Raw genomic sequence first — 20,680 nt, 5'->3', positions numbered from 1 at the left:
CGATCAGTCTGATAAAACTCTTGAGACAACTCATAGATGTGAGAGGTTGTTCTGTCTAGAATACAGAACATTTAAATAGTCTCACAGCTCCTTAACAATATTGATGTGAGTAACATTAACTATGGAGTTATCCATTGAGTTCAATAGCTGTCCCAAAATATGTGCATCAAACGTATCTGGTGTAGTGTCATTAGCAGGCTTCACATTGTTAGATCCCTGTTGATCTCGATCAGTTTAAACAAGCTGCACAATTTTCTTCCACTGTTAAAAATTGGCAGCTCCTGCAAGCTTCTTTTCTGTAATCCTATGTGATGATGAGGATATCACCTCGGTGACAACATTCTTTCCTTCAATGTCAGCCATTGGTGCATAGAGATTCACAGAAAATAACACAAGAACCAAAAAATTGATCCACAGATAGAGAAACCAGAAAATCGATCTAACCTCCTTGTTTGATCACACAACTGATTGATCTTATATAATTGACCAATCAAAATAAGATAGCAAACCAAATCTCTAGACAAACTTCAATAAAATCAACAACCAAAGAGAAATCGACTCAGATTTCAAAACCCTAACTTGGGTAAAACAAAAGAATACCTGCGGTTGGGTGTACAATGCTCCAATGATGCTGAATTTTGGGCTGAATGTCCCTAATATGATGTTAAATAAGACCCCAGAAGGAATTTGCAGACCGAGATCACATTTGGAAGGTATGGGAAAAATCAAGTTTGACAAGTTGCCAAAACCCTGATAGCTCCAGTCGATTTCTCCAACAATGTGTAATCCAATCTTCAAACCAGAAAACTCCAACCAACAGTCACTTCTAACACTAATCTGAGTAGATTCTTCAAACCATATGATTGATTTCAGTTAATCAAACCTCCATACATAAATTAGCAAAATAGGGGATGAAATCACCCCCTCTAGAGAATCGTGAGCCTCTTAACAAGAACTAGTAACAGACAATAAGGGAATTTGACTGTTACTTAGTTGTAGACTGATAACAGGAACTGATCTAGATTATTTTAGGGATCAGCTCTGATACCATGTAAATAAGAGAGAAGAAAAAGAGAGAGAGAGGGCTGCGACTTGGTTAATGGGAGTCCCAATCGATGAGATTGGGGCTGCCCAACACTTTCATTATATAGCAAAATAGAACTCCAAGTTATAACAAAACTAGGAATCATAACAGTCCTAGGAGTCATAACAATACTAGGGAAGTCAAAACAGAAATAGAACTAACTACTAACTAGCTTTCCTAATATGATTAGGACTAGACTAGAACTCTCTTAAGGAGGATTTCGTGGCTTATACTGGGCAGCTGGCTGGACAGCCAGATGGCCACCACTCATCCTCCCTCTCATAACATACCATATTCTAACATGCATATATATATATATAAATAAATCTTTTTTAACTATTTTTTTTTTTAATGCAAAAAAAATTGTATAAAAAAGTGTTTCTTGTCAATTTATGTGCGTATCTTCGACACGATTCAATACCCTCCGATACATATCTTAATTTTGGCCGACCGATACGGTGACCGATTCCGATACTTTAATACTTGAGTAGGACTATATATAAAGCCCCGTGGTTGTCAGTATAAGGGAGGAGAGCCTGAGAGACCTAGATTTTGAGATTGGGGTAGAAGAAATAGGGATACTGTTGTTCTTCGATAGAGTTGATAAAAGTGATGGGATTCATTTTGAAGCTTCTCACAACATTTGAAGCTCTCCTAGTGGTGATGAATTAGGATATCTTGTGGATGGTTTTGCATGTCAAAGACATGGAGGTGAGGCTGGACATTGGCGGCCACGGAATGAACAGCTTTGCACATTCGTCTTTTGTTCTTAAACAAATCCTCTTTGCTTCCTGGGGAATCACCAAATTCAAAATAAAGATAAAAAAAGAAGTGAGAAGTGTTTTCTGTGGGGGAGTGCGGTTCCTGCGCGTGCTTGAGGGCAAATGGGGGTGCATGAGGCAGTATCCACAAAAACGTCATTTTTCCTTTAATTGGGGGGGGGTGGTGGTCATTTCGCCCCCATGTGTGTGTGGAGCACACACTCCCACAGAAAACATTTTCCCAGAAAAAAATAGGCGGATTATCATTATCACAAAGGTTTGTTGCATAGTTTTTAAGGCGGTAAGGCGACGGAGGCGTTTGAGGGTCTTTCGGAGCGCCTTAGTCATAACGCGGGTCTAAAGCGTCGCCTTATCGACTAAAGCGTTGCTGTGTAATTTTTTTTTATAAAACTAATCTATTTGGCTCAAATCCTAGTTGAATCTTATTACTCATATGTTAAATAAATATTAAAAGTTCATATTCATACCAATGTAATATATTCATTAAGAAAACAAATCAATAAAGTGAATAAACTAAGTTCATCTTCATCAATCATCAATCATCATAACATATTAACATATAATATAAATACATAATTATGAAACTAAATTATAAATATAAAGAAAAGAAGACATAAAAAATACAAGTATTTATTATACTTACCTCTATGATGCCAAAATGAGTGCCTAAGTCCTAAGGTCATCCACTATATTTCTACTCCTGTCAAAGAAGAATAAAACTTATTGTTGCCGGAGCAAGCTCACTGCTGCCAGAGCAAAATGGTCGCCTGGATCAGTGGTTCTTCCTTGTTCTTTGATTTCTTCTCAAAGCTCTTTCTTAAAACCCTTGACAAAATCTAAACCCTGTTTGTGAATCGTGTTTTTGTTTTGTTTGTTTTGGTTATTTTTGGTGGAGTAAAGTTGATCCCATACATCTCAAGTGTTAACAAAATCATACACCTATCAATAAAAAATCTATATTTGGAATCTTCACTAAGTAATTTTAAAATGTGTTTAAAAAAAAAAAAAAAAAAACCCATAAGGCGTCACTTCACAATAGGGCGAACATTGCCTTACCATCTCTAGACCGCATCAGCGCCAAGGCGTTAGTAAGGCGACGCCTTAGCAGCGCCTTAAAAACTATGGTTTGTTGTTTTTCCAAATGTCACATAGATAGATGATATGTCCATTCCGACTGTTGGATAGAGAGGACATTGTATAAATTAGCCACACCTCAAAGTTTAGAGCTAATTCAATCAAATACCGCCTTTTGTATTGCCAGAAATCTCATGTATTTCCATGCATTTGTTCTAGTACTCTATACATTACTATGCACTCTCCCAACTCTCAGTGGAAATAGATGGTTTAGATTAAAAAAACCGTAAAATGGATTGCCCATATTATCTTGTGATTTGCAGAAACATCACTATCCATTGTTACATGGATAACTACCCAAATAATTAACATCCTTTGAAACTCACTGTACTGAAACTGTAGCAGCCATGCAGAGAACTCAAATTTTAACTCCAACCATGTTTGCTTATTCGAAATCAATCCTTCATTGTTTGAATCATATCTAAGACTGGATTAAACCATGAAAGTTGCAGTCCCAATAGGTCCATCTAAATGGGAATCGTTAAGTCTGGTTGCAGACTTCAAGTAATGCTCAGAACAGGGGAAACTTATCCTAGTGGTGAAATTAAATTCAGAAATCAGATTAAACACTCTATGATTAGACATGGGATCAACCACTATTGCCTGATAAGCCAAGGTGATAGTTTTTTTTTTGGATGAATACAATTTTCATTACCAAGGAAAGGATAACAAAGGGCCTCAAAAAAGGGGAAGACGAAAAAATTACAGGAAACCCAAACAAGCAAAGCAGAACCCCACTGAGGACTTTAGAAGGGGAGGGGGAAAGGCTCTAGGAAACAACAGTGTGCCTGTTCCTTAGGGAGTCCAAACATCTAGCGTAGATAGAAGAAATCTTGCTTCCAATATCAAAGGTGATAGTAATATTAACAAGCAGACCTGAAGCCCAATTGATGATGGTAAACTAAAAGAGAAAATAAGTTCCCTATTAACCTATAAAAGATTGAGTTCTGCCCTTCAATCCTATAAATTTTTTCATTTAATAAGAGTTGATCACATCACATATTTATGAACTTCAGATGAAACAATCCCACGTTAATTCAACTACCAAACTTGGTCCTTTCAAAAATGGAAATTCCTGAAACTAAAATTGAAGCTCCCATGCAAGACCCATATGTCTAATCAGTTAAGGACCCAAAACCCAAGTCTGATTTAAAATCCATACTGCAGGCCCATGAAAGGCGTACTATAATAAATTCCAAACATAAAATTAATAGACCTACTCCTCAATTGAATCAAAATTTCAATCTGAACTCAAAGTCAGATTGATCACACACCAACTCCACAGCCTTGATAAGAACAAGACCAATTCTCAATGGAGAAAGCAACAACAACAGGCATTAATTGAGTTTGTCAAAATCGTTGGAGCGATGGGAGCCTCCTTGCTTTGTATTAATAGTGATAATGGGGGAGGGAATACCCCCTAGCAACCCCACAATTGATTGCCTATTTCATAAGTTTGTAAAAACTGAAAATAGAAACAATGGAAAAGGAAACTAGCAATTAATAACTTAAATCCTAAGAAATAACAAAGACTAACAACTTAAATTGAATCCAACTAAAAAGTAAACAAACTGATTAAATCTAGGGGTGCAAGTTTGGCCCTGACGGCCTGAACCCGCCCTTGGCCCGCCCTGATCCCGAACAAGTATTGACCAAAAAATTTTGGCCCTGAGGGCCGGCCCGACCCTGAAATTTTTGACCTTGAGTCAGGGTCAGGGCAGGTAAGGGTTAATGTCTTTGGCCCGTTTGGCCCGCCCTGAACCCGGCCCGGATTTTTGCCCCTGATGTTAACCCTGAATTTAACCTAATTTTATATAGTGTTTGACATTGAGTCATTGACACCTCAAAACTCATAATATATCTTCTCACCGATCTCTCCTACTTTTTTTACAAAAAAAAAAGATCTCTCTTGCTTTTTTTACCAAGAAATTTGAAAATTTCTATTTTTATCTCCTCTTTATTATGAATATTTTTATTTTAAGTTATTTCATATTTTGCAGGGTCAGGGTCAGGGTCAGGGTCAGGGTCAGGGTATACCTAGCCCTTGATGGCAAACCAAGGTCAGGGTCAATCAGGGTCAGGGTCAGGGTCATCCCGGCCCTTCTCTGAAAAATCAGGGCCAATTAGGGCTGGTAGGGGTTGGGTTGAACCCTGAAGGGTAGGGCCAGGGTTGAAGTTTTGGCCCTGAGTCAGGGTCAGGGTGGGTTTGGGCCCAGTTAAGGGGACTCAGGGTTGGGCTAGGGTTTTAAGAAACCTAGCCCAACCCGGCCTTATTGCACCCCTAGTTAAATCCCGTATACAACCTTAAAGCTCCTAGTTTAGGCCCAAGGTCGGAGCCCAACATTTATGGAACCCAACCCTAGACTTATTTCTAATAAAACTAGCCTATTTTAATGATAAATCTGCATCACATGGGGCCTAACTGCATCATATATTGCCGATTCTGATGGAAGTGGAACTAAGATGGCTGACTTAAGTCAGCTTCAGCAAGTTTCAAAATTGGGGTTGTTAGTTTACCTATCCTCTTTCAAATGGTCTCCTCGGATAATGTCATATTGATTGAAGGAATCAGCATTTATGTGGGATTTTCATATTATAAACTTTAAATCAATCTTTTATGAAAGGAGGCCCTGTCCACTAGTATTTCAGTCTTTAAAAAATTGGTAGTGCCCATTCGTTCTTTTCTTGGTTACTGGATTGTCCAAAATACAAAGGGACTGTAAACCGGTTTAGTGCCCCTATTTGGCCAAGTGTGGAAAGTTTTCTCAAACTTAGTACATTTTTTTGAATTGAAAACCATTCATTGAAATGAGGAAAGTTGCGCGCTTGGTCCAATGATATAGGTACGAATGTTGCGACCTGGCAGTCAAGCGGTTGAAACAACCTCTCAACATTCTCAGGGTAAGGCTGTGTAGTTTTACACCCCCGGGACCTCACACATGCGGGAGCCTTGTGCACCGGGTACGCCCTTTATTCATTGAACTGAGGAACGACTGTGGTTTTGAAATTCCGAATTCAATCAATGACTGGCATCTTCCATCTCAACGATTATCTGGTTCTAATGAAGGATGGTCTGAGAAGTTGGTTTTCACCAAAAACTGATTTTCGGACCTAAACATGTACCATTTCAGTTGCAAGTATCGTTTGACCATTTTGGTGGTCCAATGGTCATATTTTGGCCCGAAACATCAAGAAAACCCTAATTAAGCATGCCTAAACATATTGGGACCTTTAGATTATAAAAAACCTCCCAAAAAAGGGTAGTCTAATTTTGGACCCTAGGTTGCACACCGTACCGTGTTGTATACTTCTCTTATATATCCTATTCTACACAGAGTTCTATTAAAACAACTCAAATATGCATTATAAATGAAGAAAAACCATTTAATGGTACACTTCCAAGTAGTCAAGTACAATTGTTTCTCTGACTCTATGTGAATACCATAGAACCTTCTAGAAGATTGCTGCCACAATGAAACCATTCATCCAAATCTATCTCAAATGATATCCATGTCGTGGAATGCCTAAAGAATAGCTCGAAGTCCAACAGAATTACTTGATATGTGTCATCGTCGATATACTCTAGGTGACCCAACCCAGGATATAAGTAATTGGGCCGGGAAGATGGTGCTAATGTGGACCTATTGTAGACGCTTGGTGGACTGGGCTGATATGGTTCTTTTGGGGGAGTGTGAGAAGATGTTATCCACAAAAGAAGACCTATGATGTGCTGGACTCTCGTACTTCAGTGGGGAATGAAGACATATACTGGTCATAACCACCATACCATGGGGTAGTGGAGCCCCCTATGGAAGATGAGGGTGCAAGCCGCTTTCCTGTTTGTCCATACCTACCTTATCTACAACAACAACTCAGCTTACCCCAACTACATGGGGTTGGCTACATGGATCCTTACCCTCCAATCAGCTCTATTCGAGGTCATACTTGATACAAGGCCTAAGCTATGCATGTCTTTCCTCACTACTTCTCATAGGGTCATTTTAGGAATGCCCTTGGCTCTTTTATTTCCTTCGATTTGAATAAAATCACTCCTTAATACTAGAGCATCTAAAAGCCTTTTTTGAACATGGTTGTACCCCCTCAAATAACTTTCTTTTAGCTTGTTATGCATTGGAGCTACTCCTAAATCAGCTATAATATTATCATTTCTTACTTTATCCTTCTTTTTTCCCACACATCAATCTCATCATCCTCATTTCTGTTACATTGAGTTTATCTACATGATGCTTCTTAATTGCCTAATATTGCGCACTATACATGAGTCAGTCATATGACCATCTTATAAAATTTTCCTTTAAGTTTTAAAGGAATACGTCGATCACACAACACTCCAGATGCACCTCTCTACTTCCTTCGTCCTATTTTAATTCTCTTTAAAACATCATCCTTTATATCACCTTCTTTATTTATGATTGAGCTCAGACACCTAAAATAATCACTTTTGGCGTCCCTCATCAACTTTCACCACCACATGATCCATCAGCAAAGTAGTGTATAACTGTATATACTCCATTATCTTTCTACTTATCTTTAAAACTTTTGATTACTAGGATGGTCCCTACAACTCCAACTTGGCGTTAATCTCTCCCTTCGTCTTATCCATAATGTCATTAGCAAAAGGCTTACACCAAAGATCCTCCTCTATGTCCTTTGTTAAATCATCCATGATGAACGCAAACAAATAAGGGCTTAATGTTGATCCTTGATGTAACCCAATTGTAATTGAAAATTTGCTACCTTTGTCCCTTGTAGTTCTTACACTAGTCACAACACCATCATATATATATATATATATTTCTTTAATTATATCCACATTTTTACTTGAGACATTTTTCTTCTCTAGTATTTGCCAGATTAACTCCCTAGGGACTTTGTCATAAGCTTTTTTAGGTCTATGAAGACCATATGGAGATCTTTCTTGTAATCTTTAAATCTTTCCATGAGTTCCATAAGTAAGTAAACAACTTTTGTCATGGATCTTCCTAGCATAAGACCAAATTGGTTTTTGGTTAGTAGTTTCTTGTCTCTGGTGGGTTTTGATAATCTTCCCCCATAATTTTATAGTATGACTCATTACTTTTATACCTCTATAGTTAATGCAGTCCTAAATATCACATTTGTTTTGTAAATAGGAATCACAATGCTTGTGCTTTATTCATCTGGCATCTTCTTTATGCTCATTGTTTGAATTTTAAAAGTAACCGCAAGCATACGGATCAGTGTAGCTAACGGGTCGAACACAAAGAGAGAAGCCACTTTATTTTAGGCTTCTTCTAGTAATGCAAAAGTGCACAGATTAATTATGGTGATCTATGTCTAACTACCGACCTAACACAAATGCATCTAAAAGGGTCCTAACCAACACATCTAGGGAAATTGGAATTGCAATTGCAATAAAAATTGAATGACCTAACCATTCTCATCTAGGAATTTAATTACTCAAACCACGTAATTAAAAAGCAAATAAATGAAAGTAAAAGTGTTGAAAAGTAAAATAAAATAAAATAAAAATGGGAAAAAACTAAAGAGAGGCACACAAGTAGGTGTCTTTACTTAGCCCGAGGGATGCACCATAAATAATACGAGATTCCCTACTTGACCAGAGAATACTCTTACAAGGGCTTTTTTACTTGGTTTGAGGGGAAGAGATGCAATATAAATAATCAAAATAAAATGATGGTTCCATAGCTAGAGAGGGGCAAAGCAAACTTATAATCTAACCATGAACCTTGGGGGAAAGGGAGAGCAATAATGTAAAACTGAAAATTTAAAACCTAATTTAAGAATGAAAGGGTAGAAAGTAGAGGGAATGAGAAGGGGGTGAGAAGACTACTATAGAAGCCTACTTACTTGAATTTGAAAACTTGATTGAAATTTGAAATACTACCAGTACTAAAAACCAGATCTGAAATTGCTAGTACTAGAGAAAACAAATCATGAAGAGAAAAATTCAACTTGAAAAACTTGCTTCACAGCTTGTTCTTGTCACCTAGAACTAAGCCTAGAATTAGAAATTAAAATTATTACACCTTTGAATAACTTGAATAACATGAACCATAAAAATAAAAATAAAACATTGCATTCATTAGATAAAAACCAAAAGTGTCTAAAGTAAGAAAAAACTAAGAAGAACTAGAATTAGAACTAAAGGAGAGCACAACTAAAAATTAGAGAAAAGAGAGCAAGAGAGGGACACCCCTTTAGGGTTTGGTGGACTCCTTTTCATAAGGAATAGGGGAGAGAGGAGGACGTCCAAGGGGATCCACCCTTGGACGATTTTGTGGTCATGTGGAGGGAGGATTGGGAGATAAAATAGGAAGTAGAGGATTTTTTTATTTCTTGCCTTTTTTTCCTATGTTTTCTCTTTCTCTTTTTTTTCTTTTTCTTTTCTTTTCTTCAAACGTGGGCAGCCTCTTAAGATCGATTGTGTGGTGAGGTAGAGGAGAGAGAGAGGAGAGAAAAGGTAGGAGGGATTTCCAACGATTTGCACAAACCCCCTTACACGATTTCTACTTTCCTTGCTTTAAGTGATGAGTAGGAGAGAGAAAATCTTTCAAAAAATAGTGGTCATGAGGTTCGAACTTGAGACCTCCTGGTGAGCAGGGGATTTTTACACACCATAACTCACCAACTACGCTAGGTAGTTGTTACCAAAAACGAATCTTCAATCACTCAAAGGGGGTCCATTGATCCTTGTTGGCATCTTGGAATATTCTTTATACCTTTGGGACAACTGTAGATGGGCTGGTTCTGCATCTTGGTTCAATTGTGATTCATTATTCTTTTTTGGCCCGAAAAGAATAATCACTTGTACGGGTGACCAAATGGATGTGTACTTTTAGAATTTCGTCCTCTTTGCAGCCATGAAAAGAAACAGGGCCTCTTTATGTGTAAAATTGGAGATACGGCGCCCGATAATCCTTAAGACCTTAAAAATATAAAACCTGCAAAAAGAGTGTAAAACCCAAGGTAGCTCCATTCTAAATATGTAAAATGCATGCTTTTATACCCTAGATTTCACACATAAATGTGCTCATCACTCATAATCTTATTAAATAGCTTGGGTAGCCAAGATAAACCAAAGATTCCTATACGCTTCCACGCTTCTATTGGGACCTCATTTGGATCTGCTGCCTTGCCTACTTTCATCCACCTTAAAGCTTCTTTTACCTCAGACACCCTAATTTTTCATACGTATCTACGACGTGGTGTCTTAATGGGTAATACAGTCTTCCGGGACGTTATTACTTGAAATGTCTTCATTTTGTAGGTTGTAGAAATAAATTTTTCATCTCTCTTTAATGTCCTCATCCCTTACTAGTACTTTACCATTTTCACTTTTAATATATCTAACATGGAGATCGCTACTCTTCCTTTCCTTCATTTTAGCTATTATAATCTTGTCTCCTTGACTAAAACCTTGCACTAATCCGTTCATGTTTTCCCAAAATTGTGACTTACTTTGTCCAATCCTACTTGGGGTGCATAAGCACTAAAAATATTGACAGCCTCTTTCTCCAGCACAAGCATGATGGATATAATCCTATCTCAAAATTCTTTAACATCCACCACATCATTCTTTAAATCTTTATCCACTATTATGCACACTCCATTTCTATTACTTTTATCCCCCGTGTACTAAAGTTCAAAGTCTTTGAACTCCTTAGTTATTTTACCCTTCCATCTAGTCTCTTGAATATAGGCTATGTTAACCCTTCGTCTCCTCTTGACATCTATCAATTCTAGACTCTTATCCATTAAAGATCCAATGTTCCAATATTCTAACCTAATCCAACGCTTTTCAACTAACTTCTTTACTTGCACTCATCCACGATGTGAGAACCCTTGCCTAGTTGTCACAACATTCGGGCGTCGATGTGGCGTGTCGCTTGTAGGGGCCCTAGCTAAGCCTTGCTCACTTTTCACTACACTCGGGTCATTGTGTAGCGCATCATTTATTCTGGCAGGGAACACCTTAACATAATGTTGATAATGTAAGGTTGTAGAATCTGTGTTAAAAGGGTTTGGATAGGGTTTTTTTTTTCTTCTAGTGCCGGCCTCCGACCTGATGCACCCACCCTCCTTTATTCGGGCTTTGGACCGGCAAAAAAAGCTGGCGGTGTTACCTACCGTATCCATTGTTAAATATTTATCCTATTTTTTGCAAAAAATAATTTTTAGGAAAAAGAGTATACCTCCGATTTGGAATCTTGCACGAATCCGGAAAATTTTGGTTGTAGATTTATTGTAGTTGTCCCCAACATCTTGCTCCACCAAGATATGCACGCGATTCGGTCAAAAGTATCAAATATGGGGTTTTTTTTTTCTTCTTAAAGTCCAAAACTAACCAATTTCAACCCATCAAAACAGTGCTTATAAAAACACTAGTTTGTACCAAAATGCAATACATTGACCAAAACTTTGTATTCCTGGTGAGTTGCACTGCATTCCTCTTCGATCTTCGTTGAAACCGAAATTTTCTGTGAGATTTTGGTGGTTTCAGTTGAAATCTCAAACTATATGAAGTTCAATAATCAGCGAAATAGCTACCATAGGCATGGTCTTACTTGTCTTCCTCTTAGTAAGTTAGTTCTTTTAAATGGTTTCTGTAAAGAAACTACAGATGTTTTGAAGGTTTCAGTTCTGTAGTGTTCGAGAATAAGTTGCTGAGTTATTGCTACCGTGCATATGCAGACCTAACCTTTATTTTGGTTAGATCTTCTGATTTCCCTCCCATAAAAGATGCCCGTTTATTTCTGTTATTTAATTATGACCTATGTAAACAATGGTAATTGTGCTTCTGTTAAACATAATTTATCTTATTCAATGCACTGAACAGAGAGGGCGTCCCTCATCTATGGAGAAGGAAACCGTCTCTACAAGCAATGAGGATGCCATTTCTGATCTTATGGAACAGCATGATCAATTTGTAGGCTCTATGCGGTCTCGCTTAACCAAATTACAGGTGATTTTCATTTGCCATGGGCTGTTGTAAACTTTTAGCAAATGGCTATATTGTTGGTATAATTGTGGCATTTACTGATTAAGTTGTTATCTTCATTTGGGTCACCCATAACGTAAGGTCAAAACTCAGAAAGAGAGGGGTGCAATTGTCTTACATTAATCATCATTTTGAGAGGAGAGAATATTGCCGAATAACCCTTTTGCTATCTTTTTCATCTTTTCCATCTTGTGGTTCTAATCCCCTATCCTTATTTTCTTTTACCCTTATAGGATGCATGTGTTTATAGCTGGGTGACCTAGTTTTCTTTGTTAGGTGATTACTTCGAGCCACATTGAGAGATGATGTAGCCAACCTGGACTGTCATTAGATAGGGGGCACTCTATTTTGCCATATGCCAAGTTTTTGTCCAACACAACGGTTTGACTACCCATAATTTTGTACAAACTGAAATAACTTAGAGGGGGGTGAATAGGTTATACTAGTGGAATTTAACTCTTTTCGATGAATAGGTCACAAGTGTGACTGCAAGTTAAAACAATGCGGAGTAAATAAAACAAGTACAACCACAAAACACAAGATTTATAGTGGTTCGACTCAATCCGAGTCTAGTCCACTCCCTACAAGAATCCTCTTGTAAGGTATTCCACTAGTTTTCCCTTTCAGTACGGTAGGTAGGGAAGAAAACCTTTACAATCTTTTTCACGGATAAGAGTATCCTTACAAATCCCCTTTACAGGCAGAGATGTGCCTTTACAATCTCTTTTGGAGGTAGAGAGACACCTTTATCTTTTTAGGATAAGAGAATCCTTACAATCCTAAGTACAATCTAAAATTGTAAAAAAAAAAATAGAAATAAATAGGAAATAGTGTAATAGGAGGAATATCTCAAGTGTGGTGCAAATGACGAGAATGAGAGATGAATGATGCTCCTTTTGTAAAGTCCTCTCTTATGGCTTTGACTTGCACAGGAGAGAGTAGAGGACTTTGATTGAGACTTGAGCCTTTTTGTTGGGATTGGTGTAATCGAACAACTCAAGTAGAATATACTAATCTTAATAACTCTTGAATGCTTGCAATACTGCTTTTAAAGCTCTTTCTTAATGATTATTTAATTAAGAGCAGTTTGGGTATTTATAGGTGAACTTAGTGAAGCATTTTAGGCAGGAAATCAGGCTCTAACGGACGTATTCTGGGACCACTGGTCGACCGCCATCGGTAACCGGTCGACAACCAAGAGCCGTTGAGACAAAATATAGCCGTTGGGGCACTTCCAGGCAGTCACTGGTCGACTGGCTATGGTCTCGGACAGTTCCGGTCGACCGGGGCTTCCAGCCGGTCGACCGCCAACATGACATACTCTGTTTTGACAGAATGCTGTCATACTGACCAGTCGTCAGTGTTTTGACCATAACTTTTCGGTCCGACCTCAGATTGATCTGAGATCAGTTGTGTTGGAATCAAAACTCAATTTCCTACAACTTTTATGAAGGTTTCATCTCCTGATACTAATTTTAAGATTCCATGAAATACCCTTGAGTCTGGTTAATGTGGTTTTCACAGAATTTCACTAAAACACATTTTTCCTAATATGTTCCTCACCACTTAGAGACTTTCCATACTTGGTCAAGGTATGCTCTATGGTCATTCTAGTATGATGCAATGCACATGCATGTGATGAGTGCATATATATATGTGGAAGTTACAAATTACATTAAAAATGACCAATCTATCATAGTGGTCTTCTTCTTCACTTGAACCTTCCACTCTTTGGCACTTTATCTTCTTTTCTTCTTGTTTGCAATTCCATGTCTTTAAGCTTCATGTCTTGATTCAACCTTCTAAGTGTTTCTTCAAGCTAATTACACTTTCTTCAAGCTAATCCCATTTTATCAAATCAAGTTAAAGATGTATGTTTGTTTGTTAACACCAAAACATAGTAAGGAGTGTGGACATGTTTCCCAACACAAACTTACAGGTGTAGGTGTGGAAGTTCTCGATTTGCTCAACAACATGCCTGCTTTTCCCCCACCTTTCTTTTTCAGGACCTTTGAGTTTGCCAAAATAGCCAACCCAAAAAGTACATGGGGTGGGCACTCTAGGCCCTGGACTGAATTAAAATAAAGCCACTCAGTTTGGCCAATTATTAAATGATACAAAGTTTGAGTTTCCCCCACTTGGTTAATGAATGTTGATGGTCAGCCTTACTGAATCCTAAATCAATAAAAATGATCTAGCTGGTGCTTCTGGCTGGGTGTAGGCATGTTGGTAGGTAGCTGAAATTCATTTTTTTATGCATTACATATCTACATATTACTCTTGCTTGGCACACTTTATTTTACATTTTTTGCATGAAGGGAATTGACCAAGGGGTCAAGAACTCTCAAATGACCAACTCCCACAAAGGGGAGAAAAAAAGAAAAGCATGAACTAACATCCTATACGGTCACCCCAGAATGATTCTCCAACAACAACAACAAAGCCTTGTCCTAAGTTAATGGGGTTGGCTACATGGATCTAAGCACGGACAAAGAAAAGGAAAAGTAAAAGAGAAAGGAAACAAATGTGCAAAACCAGTAACGAAGTAGGACACAACTAGATGGGGTCCGTTACCTAGATTTTAGCCCCCCCCCCAATCTGCCCTATTCAAGGCCATACTTGGGACAAGGCCTAATCTGTGCATGTCGTTCCTGACTACTTCAATGGTCGTTTTTTGCCAATCCCTTGCTCTTGTAAACCCTTCTATCTGGATCAGATCACTTCTCCTTATTGGTGCATCCGATGGTCTTCGTTGAACATGGTCATACCATCTCAAACGACTTCCTCGAAGCTTATCATGAATTGGGGCAACTCTCAGATTCGCTCTAATACATTCATTCCTTACTTTATGCTTCCTAGTTTTTTTGCACATCCATCTTAACATTCTCATCTCCGCTACACATAGCTTATCAATATGCCACTTCTTAACTGCCCAACATTCTACCCCATACATCATAGCCGGACATATGACTGTCCTATAGAATTTTCCTTTAAGTTTTACAGGGACATGTTGGTCACACAAACCTCAAGATGCACCTCTCCACTTCGTCCATCCCACGTTAATTCTATGTGCCACATCATCCTCTATATCGCCTTCTTTGTTTATGATAGATCCCAAATGTCTAAAAGGGTCACTTTGTGGTAGCCCTCTTTCTTCAATAGTTACCACGTCATTATCCATCGTAGAGTGACTAAAGTTAGACACCACATATTGTCTTTATTCTACTTATGTTAAAACCTCTTGTTTCCAAGGTTGATCTCCATCGCTCCAGTTTAGCGTTGAGCCCTATTTATGTGTCATCCAATAAAACAATATCATCTGCGAAAAACATACACCAAGGAGCTCACCTTGAATGTTTTTGCTCAACTCATCCAGAACAAGCGCAAACAGATTAGGGCTTAAAGCTAACCTTGATGAAGCCCAAAAGTAATTGGAAAATCGCTGCCTTGACCACCTTTGGTTCTCACACTAGTTACCACGGCAACATACATATCATACTGCTATATGCACACATTTACTCGATATCTTTCTCTTCTCTAGGACATGCCATATTAGCTCTCTGGGTACTCTGTCGTAGGCCTTTTCCAGGCCAATAAAGACCAGAATGACTGATTCTCATTATTCTTGCATTATTCTTGCAATAATTTGTTATTTTTTAAATGCTGAGTTTGAGTCACCAAAAATATTGGGAAGAGGTTCCTGAACATGCTTGTTATGTATGGGGAAGGGAAAACTTGAGGATATTTTGGTAAATGGTCCCCACTTAATTGACAAGAAGGAATTGAATTACCATAAAAGTGTCAAAATTTAGCGAACTATGTTCTTTTTATTTTTATATAATTAATCCCGTGCACTTTATTTCTTTATCAGATTTTGGTCAAAACTGCAAAATGTTTCATAGGAATCTGATTATGACTAAAACAATGCTATTACAATGAGTTTTCACCCTTTTTACCAAATTTCCACAGGTTTTGCTTAAACAAGGGGTTCCTTTGAAAGCCTCAAAATTTAGTGGAATAAAATAAAATCCTTCTCTCTTTTGTCTCATTTTTTTTTTCAGAAAAAAGAGTGAAAAACCTCATTTTCCACTAAATTCAGCCGATTTGCTTCATTGAATTTTTTTTATTTTGTATTTAATAATATGTATCTGCTTCATTGATTTTTTTATTTTTGTATTTAATAATATATATCTGCAATTTGATGAGAAAAATACCTGATAAATGTATAATAATAATTATACAACTTAATACAGTATAGTTATGAGGGAAATATGTATTTTTCCTCTTACAAACTCTTCATATTATGGTCAAATATTTTCTGTATTATACTTGATGACTGGTTTCCATATGAATATAGATCTGTCCATTAGAGTCACTGTACGGCAGAAACATAAAGAGAACAAAGGGGGACAGTGCCATGGGGTGGGAGAAAAGAAAACAGTAACATAAAGGGGGAACGGGACAGAATTCATGGAAAGGAAAAAATAGTAGAGAGAGAGAACAGAGAAGAAGAGTTGAGAGAGAGAGTGAGACTTACACCATAGAGAGGAGGGAGTTCTTCCTTTTCATTTCATCGTAATTCATTGTTTACAGCTTTGCCAAAAGAGGCAATAAAAAGGGAAGAAGCCCAAATCGTGGGCTGTGGTGGGAGGTTACAAAGGGTAGTTATAACTACCTCTAAAAGACCAAAAAAAAAAAAAAAAAGGGAAACAGCCCATTCATGGAGGGGGAAGGGGTAATTATAAAGTAAACATTACAGTAAAAAGGTAAAAACAGTAAAGTAAAAAAAGGAACTTCTCTCTTACACCACTAAACATAAACTATAATAAAAACTGAAACAAAGGGAAAAATAAATAGAATTAGAAATAATAATAAATAAAATAGAGCCACTAGCTAATACTAAGATCTACTGCCAATTGGGATACACTGTGGGGCCCACTAACTGGGTTCTATCAATATGATAACCCTTAAACTCATCATCAGTCCAAAGAGCTGCCATGGAGGGCTGATGCCTGCTCCTCCTCTGGTAGACTCTAAGGCCACGGTCAGGTGGACTGATGTCCTCATCACAATTCAATCTTCTTCAAACCATAAAACCCAACCAGCAACCACTCACAACAATACCCTGAGTCAATCCTTCAAAACATATTATTGATCACAATCAATTAAACTCCCATTCCAAAAATCAGCTAACAACCAACTAAAAGAAGAAGGGGCTGTTACTATTGCTACAGTGATAGCAGAGATCGATTTACTTGTTTAGGGATCAAGCTTTGATACCCAAGGTTCAAGGTATAGGGTTTCAACCGTTGGGGTGATGCGGATCCGTGTTCCAACGATTGAAATCGGATCGCTTAGCACCCACTTAATTAATCAATGGCACAGCTTTATAAGCAAATATCAAAGAGAATGGCAGTTCTATAAATAACTTGAAATTTCTAATAAAGAGTGGAAGACTTGTAATTAATTGGACTCAAGTGAATGGGATAATACATAAGGTCTAGAAGGGCTATTCTTGGGAGAAGAAACAAAAGATATTCAAAGGAGACTAAAAGGTAAAGATAGGGGTATAATGGGAAATAAAATAGTGAATTAAAAGACTAGAAGAAATCGTGGAAGAGAGAAGGGAAAAAAGACTATCGTCTTCTTCCTCACAACCATCGAGAACCAGGAAAGGGAACTCGATGGCAGCTCTTACAATTAGACTCATTCAACGCTGAAATTCAAGAATAAGGATCACCCATACCTATGGAACTGAACCAGCAGCAACAACTCTCAGACTTAACTATAGGTCGAGATACCTGCTTATAGTACTGAAACCAGCAGAGCGGTAGTTTTAGGCCTTTGATTCACACCTAAATGCTATTTCAGGTATGATATTCTGGGTTCGTATCGCCTATGGAAGCAACCTTACCCACTATCTCTGGTTCAACAGCTTGGGAGAAAGGTCTCGTTAGTCCGCCTTCTTCAACCAATAATACTGCTCAGCAGGGTTACAGGGAATTAAACTATGGGATTCCAGCAAGGGAAATACAACAGAAATAGTAAAGAAGGAAGAGAAGGAAAAAAAAAAGAAGAGAAGAAGGTCAAGGAAGGGGAGGGAGAAAAACACCCACGTCAACCATGGTTCACACCCAAAAATCTCAGTCAAGTTTTAAATTTCCAAAATCTGAATTCTTCATTGGGTTACATCAATATATAGGCAAGCAGTATGTACAAATAGAAGCTAAATAAATTGGAAACTACCCTAAATAACAACTGAAATAAGATCTCCTACTAAACCAATCTCTAATTCTAAAAAGGAAAGCAAATAAGGAATCAAAACAAAAATATTTTAAACCCATTGTCTAACTGCATCAGCTCTCCGGTCTTAAAAGAACTTGACTCCGTCGAGTTAGGCCGTGCTCCGAAGATTCCCTTATAAATCGCTCGCTGATGAGGTGGCACATATCTCGAAGTAGAAGACAGGAACATAACTCCAAGAGAGAGAGTAGGTTGATATGTCATTAGAGCAGGAGTCAGATGACGATGTGGCATGTCTAATAATGCGTGTGGCCTCATTAAGTACGTGCGACCTCTTTGTTTCACCTTGATGGTGTTCCGTGCACCATCATAGAGATACCAACATGTCGTAGTGCGTTAATGGGGTGACCAAGCAAGTTACATATTACTGTAATGGCCCAAACTGTAGATGTACTCGAATAACTGTAGTGGCCTCTTCTCGAGCTTTGGGTCCAAAATCTTGCACGTGAATCTTCTTGAAAAGCTGCTTCTGTAGAAGGTTATGTACTCGAACAAATTCAGAAGAGATAAAGTTTGCTTCTGCCTTGGCGTCAACATCTATATGAACATCAGTAGGATAGAACTATGCAGAAGAGTATCCTTTTGTCTGAAGAGAGGAGCCTTGTCAACTAGTCTGTTTGAAAAGGATGAAAGACTAGCGGAATGAGCTTCCACATCCTCATTATCATCATTGTCAATATCTTCATCAAGAGGATAAGGATATAAAGCAACATCAATATCATCACTCTTCTCTACCGATTGCTTCTTTGTTGCATTCACAGAACGGGTCCTATTAAGACACTTGTTGGAGTAGTGACCCTTCTCGCCACAACTATAGCATCTGATGTTCTTCACCCAATCACTGTCCTTATTGAACTTTGACCTTTCTTAAACTCTGGAAGCTTTAGGCTTCTTTCCTCCATACGTGTTGGAGGTCTATATACTAAAGGAGTCTTGAGCATACGCTTCCAATAAATGGACTTTTCTTCAGCTGTCTTGGCATGAGCTGCTGCCAATCTCAGTAGCCCATTGATATATCGCATAACCCATTGCTGGTCTGTTTCCTGAAGTCGACACCTTTTGAAGAAAGTTTGTGGAATTCGAGGGTGTAGGTATCCACATCCTTATTCCATTGTTGCAAGTTAAGCAATTTATGGAACATCACCTCATAATTAAGAGGAACAAATTTCTCAGTCAGGATCTGCTTCATGACCTCCCAATTGGTAACGGGACCAAGTCTTCGGACAAACCTTGCATACAATACATTATCCCACCATAAACATGCACACCCAATAAACTTGGCGAGGATGAGTCCACACTTCTCATCCGAAAGAGATTTATATGCAAAAATTCACTCCACTTTGGTAAGTCAGTCAAAAAATTCTTCAAGTCCCTTTTCACCATTGAACTCTGGAGCCTCAACCTTGATGCCATAATCCCTATTAAAAAATTGCCGATTAACATCTTGGGGTATAACAGGAACACGTTGCATTCGGTGAGGTGTATCTTTAGTCCGTAGGGCATTAAACTGAAGAGGTGGTGCAGATGGTCCTTCATCAACTCGCGTTTCAGACCTTTGCACAAAGGCGAGAATCTTAGTAAGGGCACCTTGAGTCTCGTCCATGAACTTGGCTTATTTTGCCTCATTCTTCTCAACCCTGGCATTACTTTTCTGTTGGTTCTCAAGTACCTCACGATACAATTTGTGCAACTCAACATTGGTGATGTAACCTGTCATGGTTAGAGAAGTGCATGGAATTTTCTCTGATACCACTTGATTTGGATCCCGAGTCCAACGATTGAAATCGGATCGCTGAGGGCCCACTCAATGGAAAAATTTTATAAGCAAATATCAAAGAGAATGGCAATTCTATAAATAACTTGAAATTTCTAATAAAGAGTGGAAGACTTGTAATTAATTGGACTCAAGTGAATGGGATAATACGTAAGGTCTAGAAGGGCTATTCTTGGGAGAAGAAACAAAAGATATTCAAAGGAGACTAAAAGGTAAAGATAGGGGTATAATGGGAACTAAAATAGTGAATTAAAAGACTAGAAGAAATCGTGGAAGAGAGAAGGGAAAAAAGACTATCGTCTTCTTCCTCACAACCATCGAGAACCAGGAAAGGGAACTTGATGGCAACTCTTACAATTAGACTCATTCAACACTGAAATTCAAGAATAAGGATCGCCCATACCTATGGAACTGAACCAGCAACAACAACTCTCAGACTTAACTATAGGTCGAGATACCTGCTTATAGTACTGAAACCAGCAGAGCGGTAGTTTTAGGCCTTTGATTCACACCTAAATGCTATTTCAGGTATGATATTTTGGGTTCGTATCGCCTATGGGAGCAACCTTACCCACTATCTC

The 20,680-nt window shown here is 38.2% G+C and overlaps 1 protein-coding gene across 1 annotated transcript in view; it reads left to right on the top strand.

Moving 5' to 3' along the window:
* LOC122078355 (katanin p80 WD40 repeat-containing subunit B1 homolog KTN80.4-like) overlaps window positions 1–20,680 on the top strand; it is a 46,190-nt gene that overhangs the window by 3,977 nt on the left and 21,533 nt on the right. The window contains exon 2 of the mRNA XM_042644320.1: window positions 11,861–11,986. Within this exon, the coding sequence (XP_042500254.1) occupies window positions 11,879–11,986 (108 nt within the window). The 5' untranslated portion in view covers window positions 11,861–11,878. The remainder of the gene's footprint in view (window positions 1–11,860; window positions 11,987–20,680) is intronic.

The sequence above is a fragment of the Macadamia integrifolia genome, chromosome 5, assembly GCF_013358625.1.
Source record: "Macadamia integrifolia cultivar HAES 741 chromosome 5, SCU_Mint_v3, whole genome shotgun sequence".
Classification (NCBI taxonomy): domain Eukaryota; kingdom Viridiplantae; phylum Streptophyta; class Magnoliopsida; order Proteales; family Proteaceae; genus Macadamia; species Macadamia integrifolia.
Note: the sequence above shows the minus strand (reverse complement) of the source record. Positions and strands in the feature narration are given on the sequence as shown.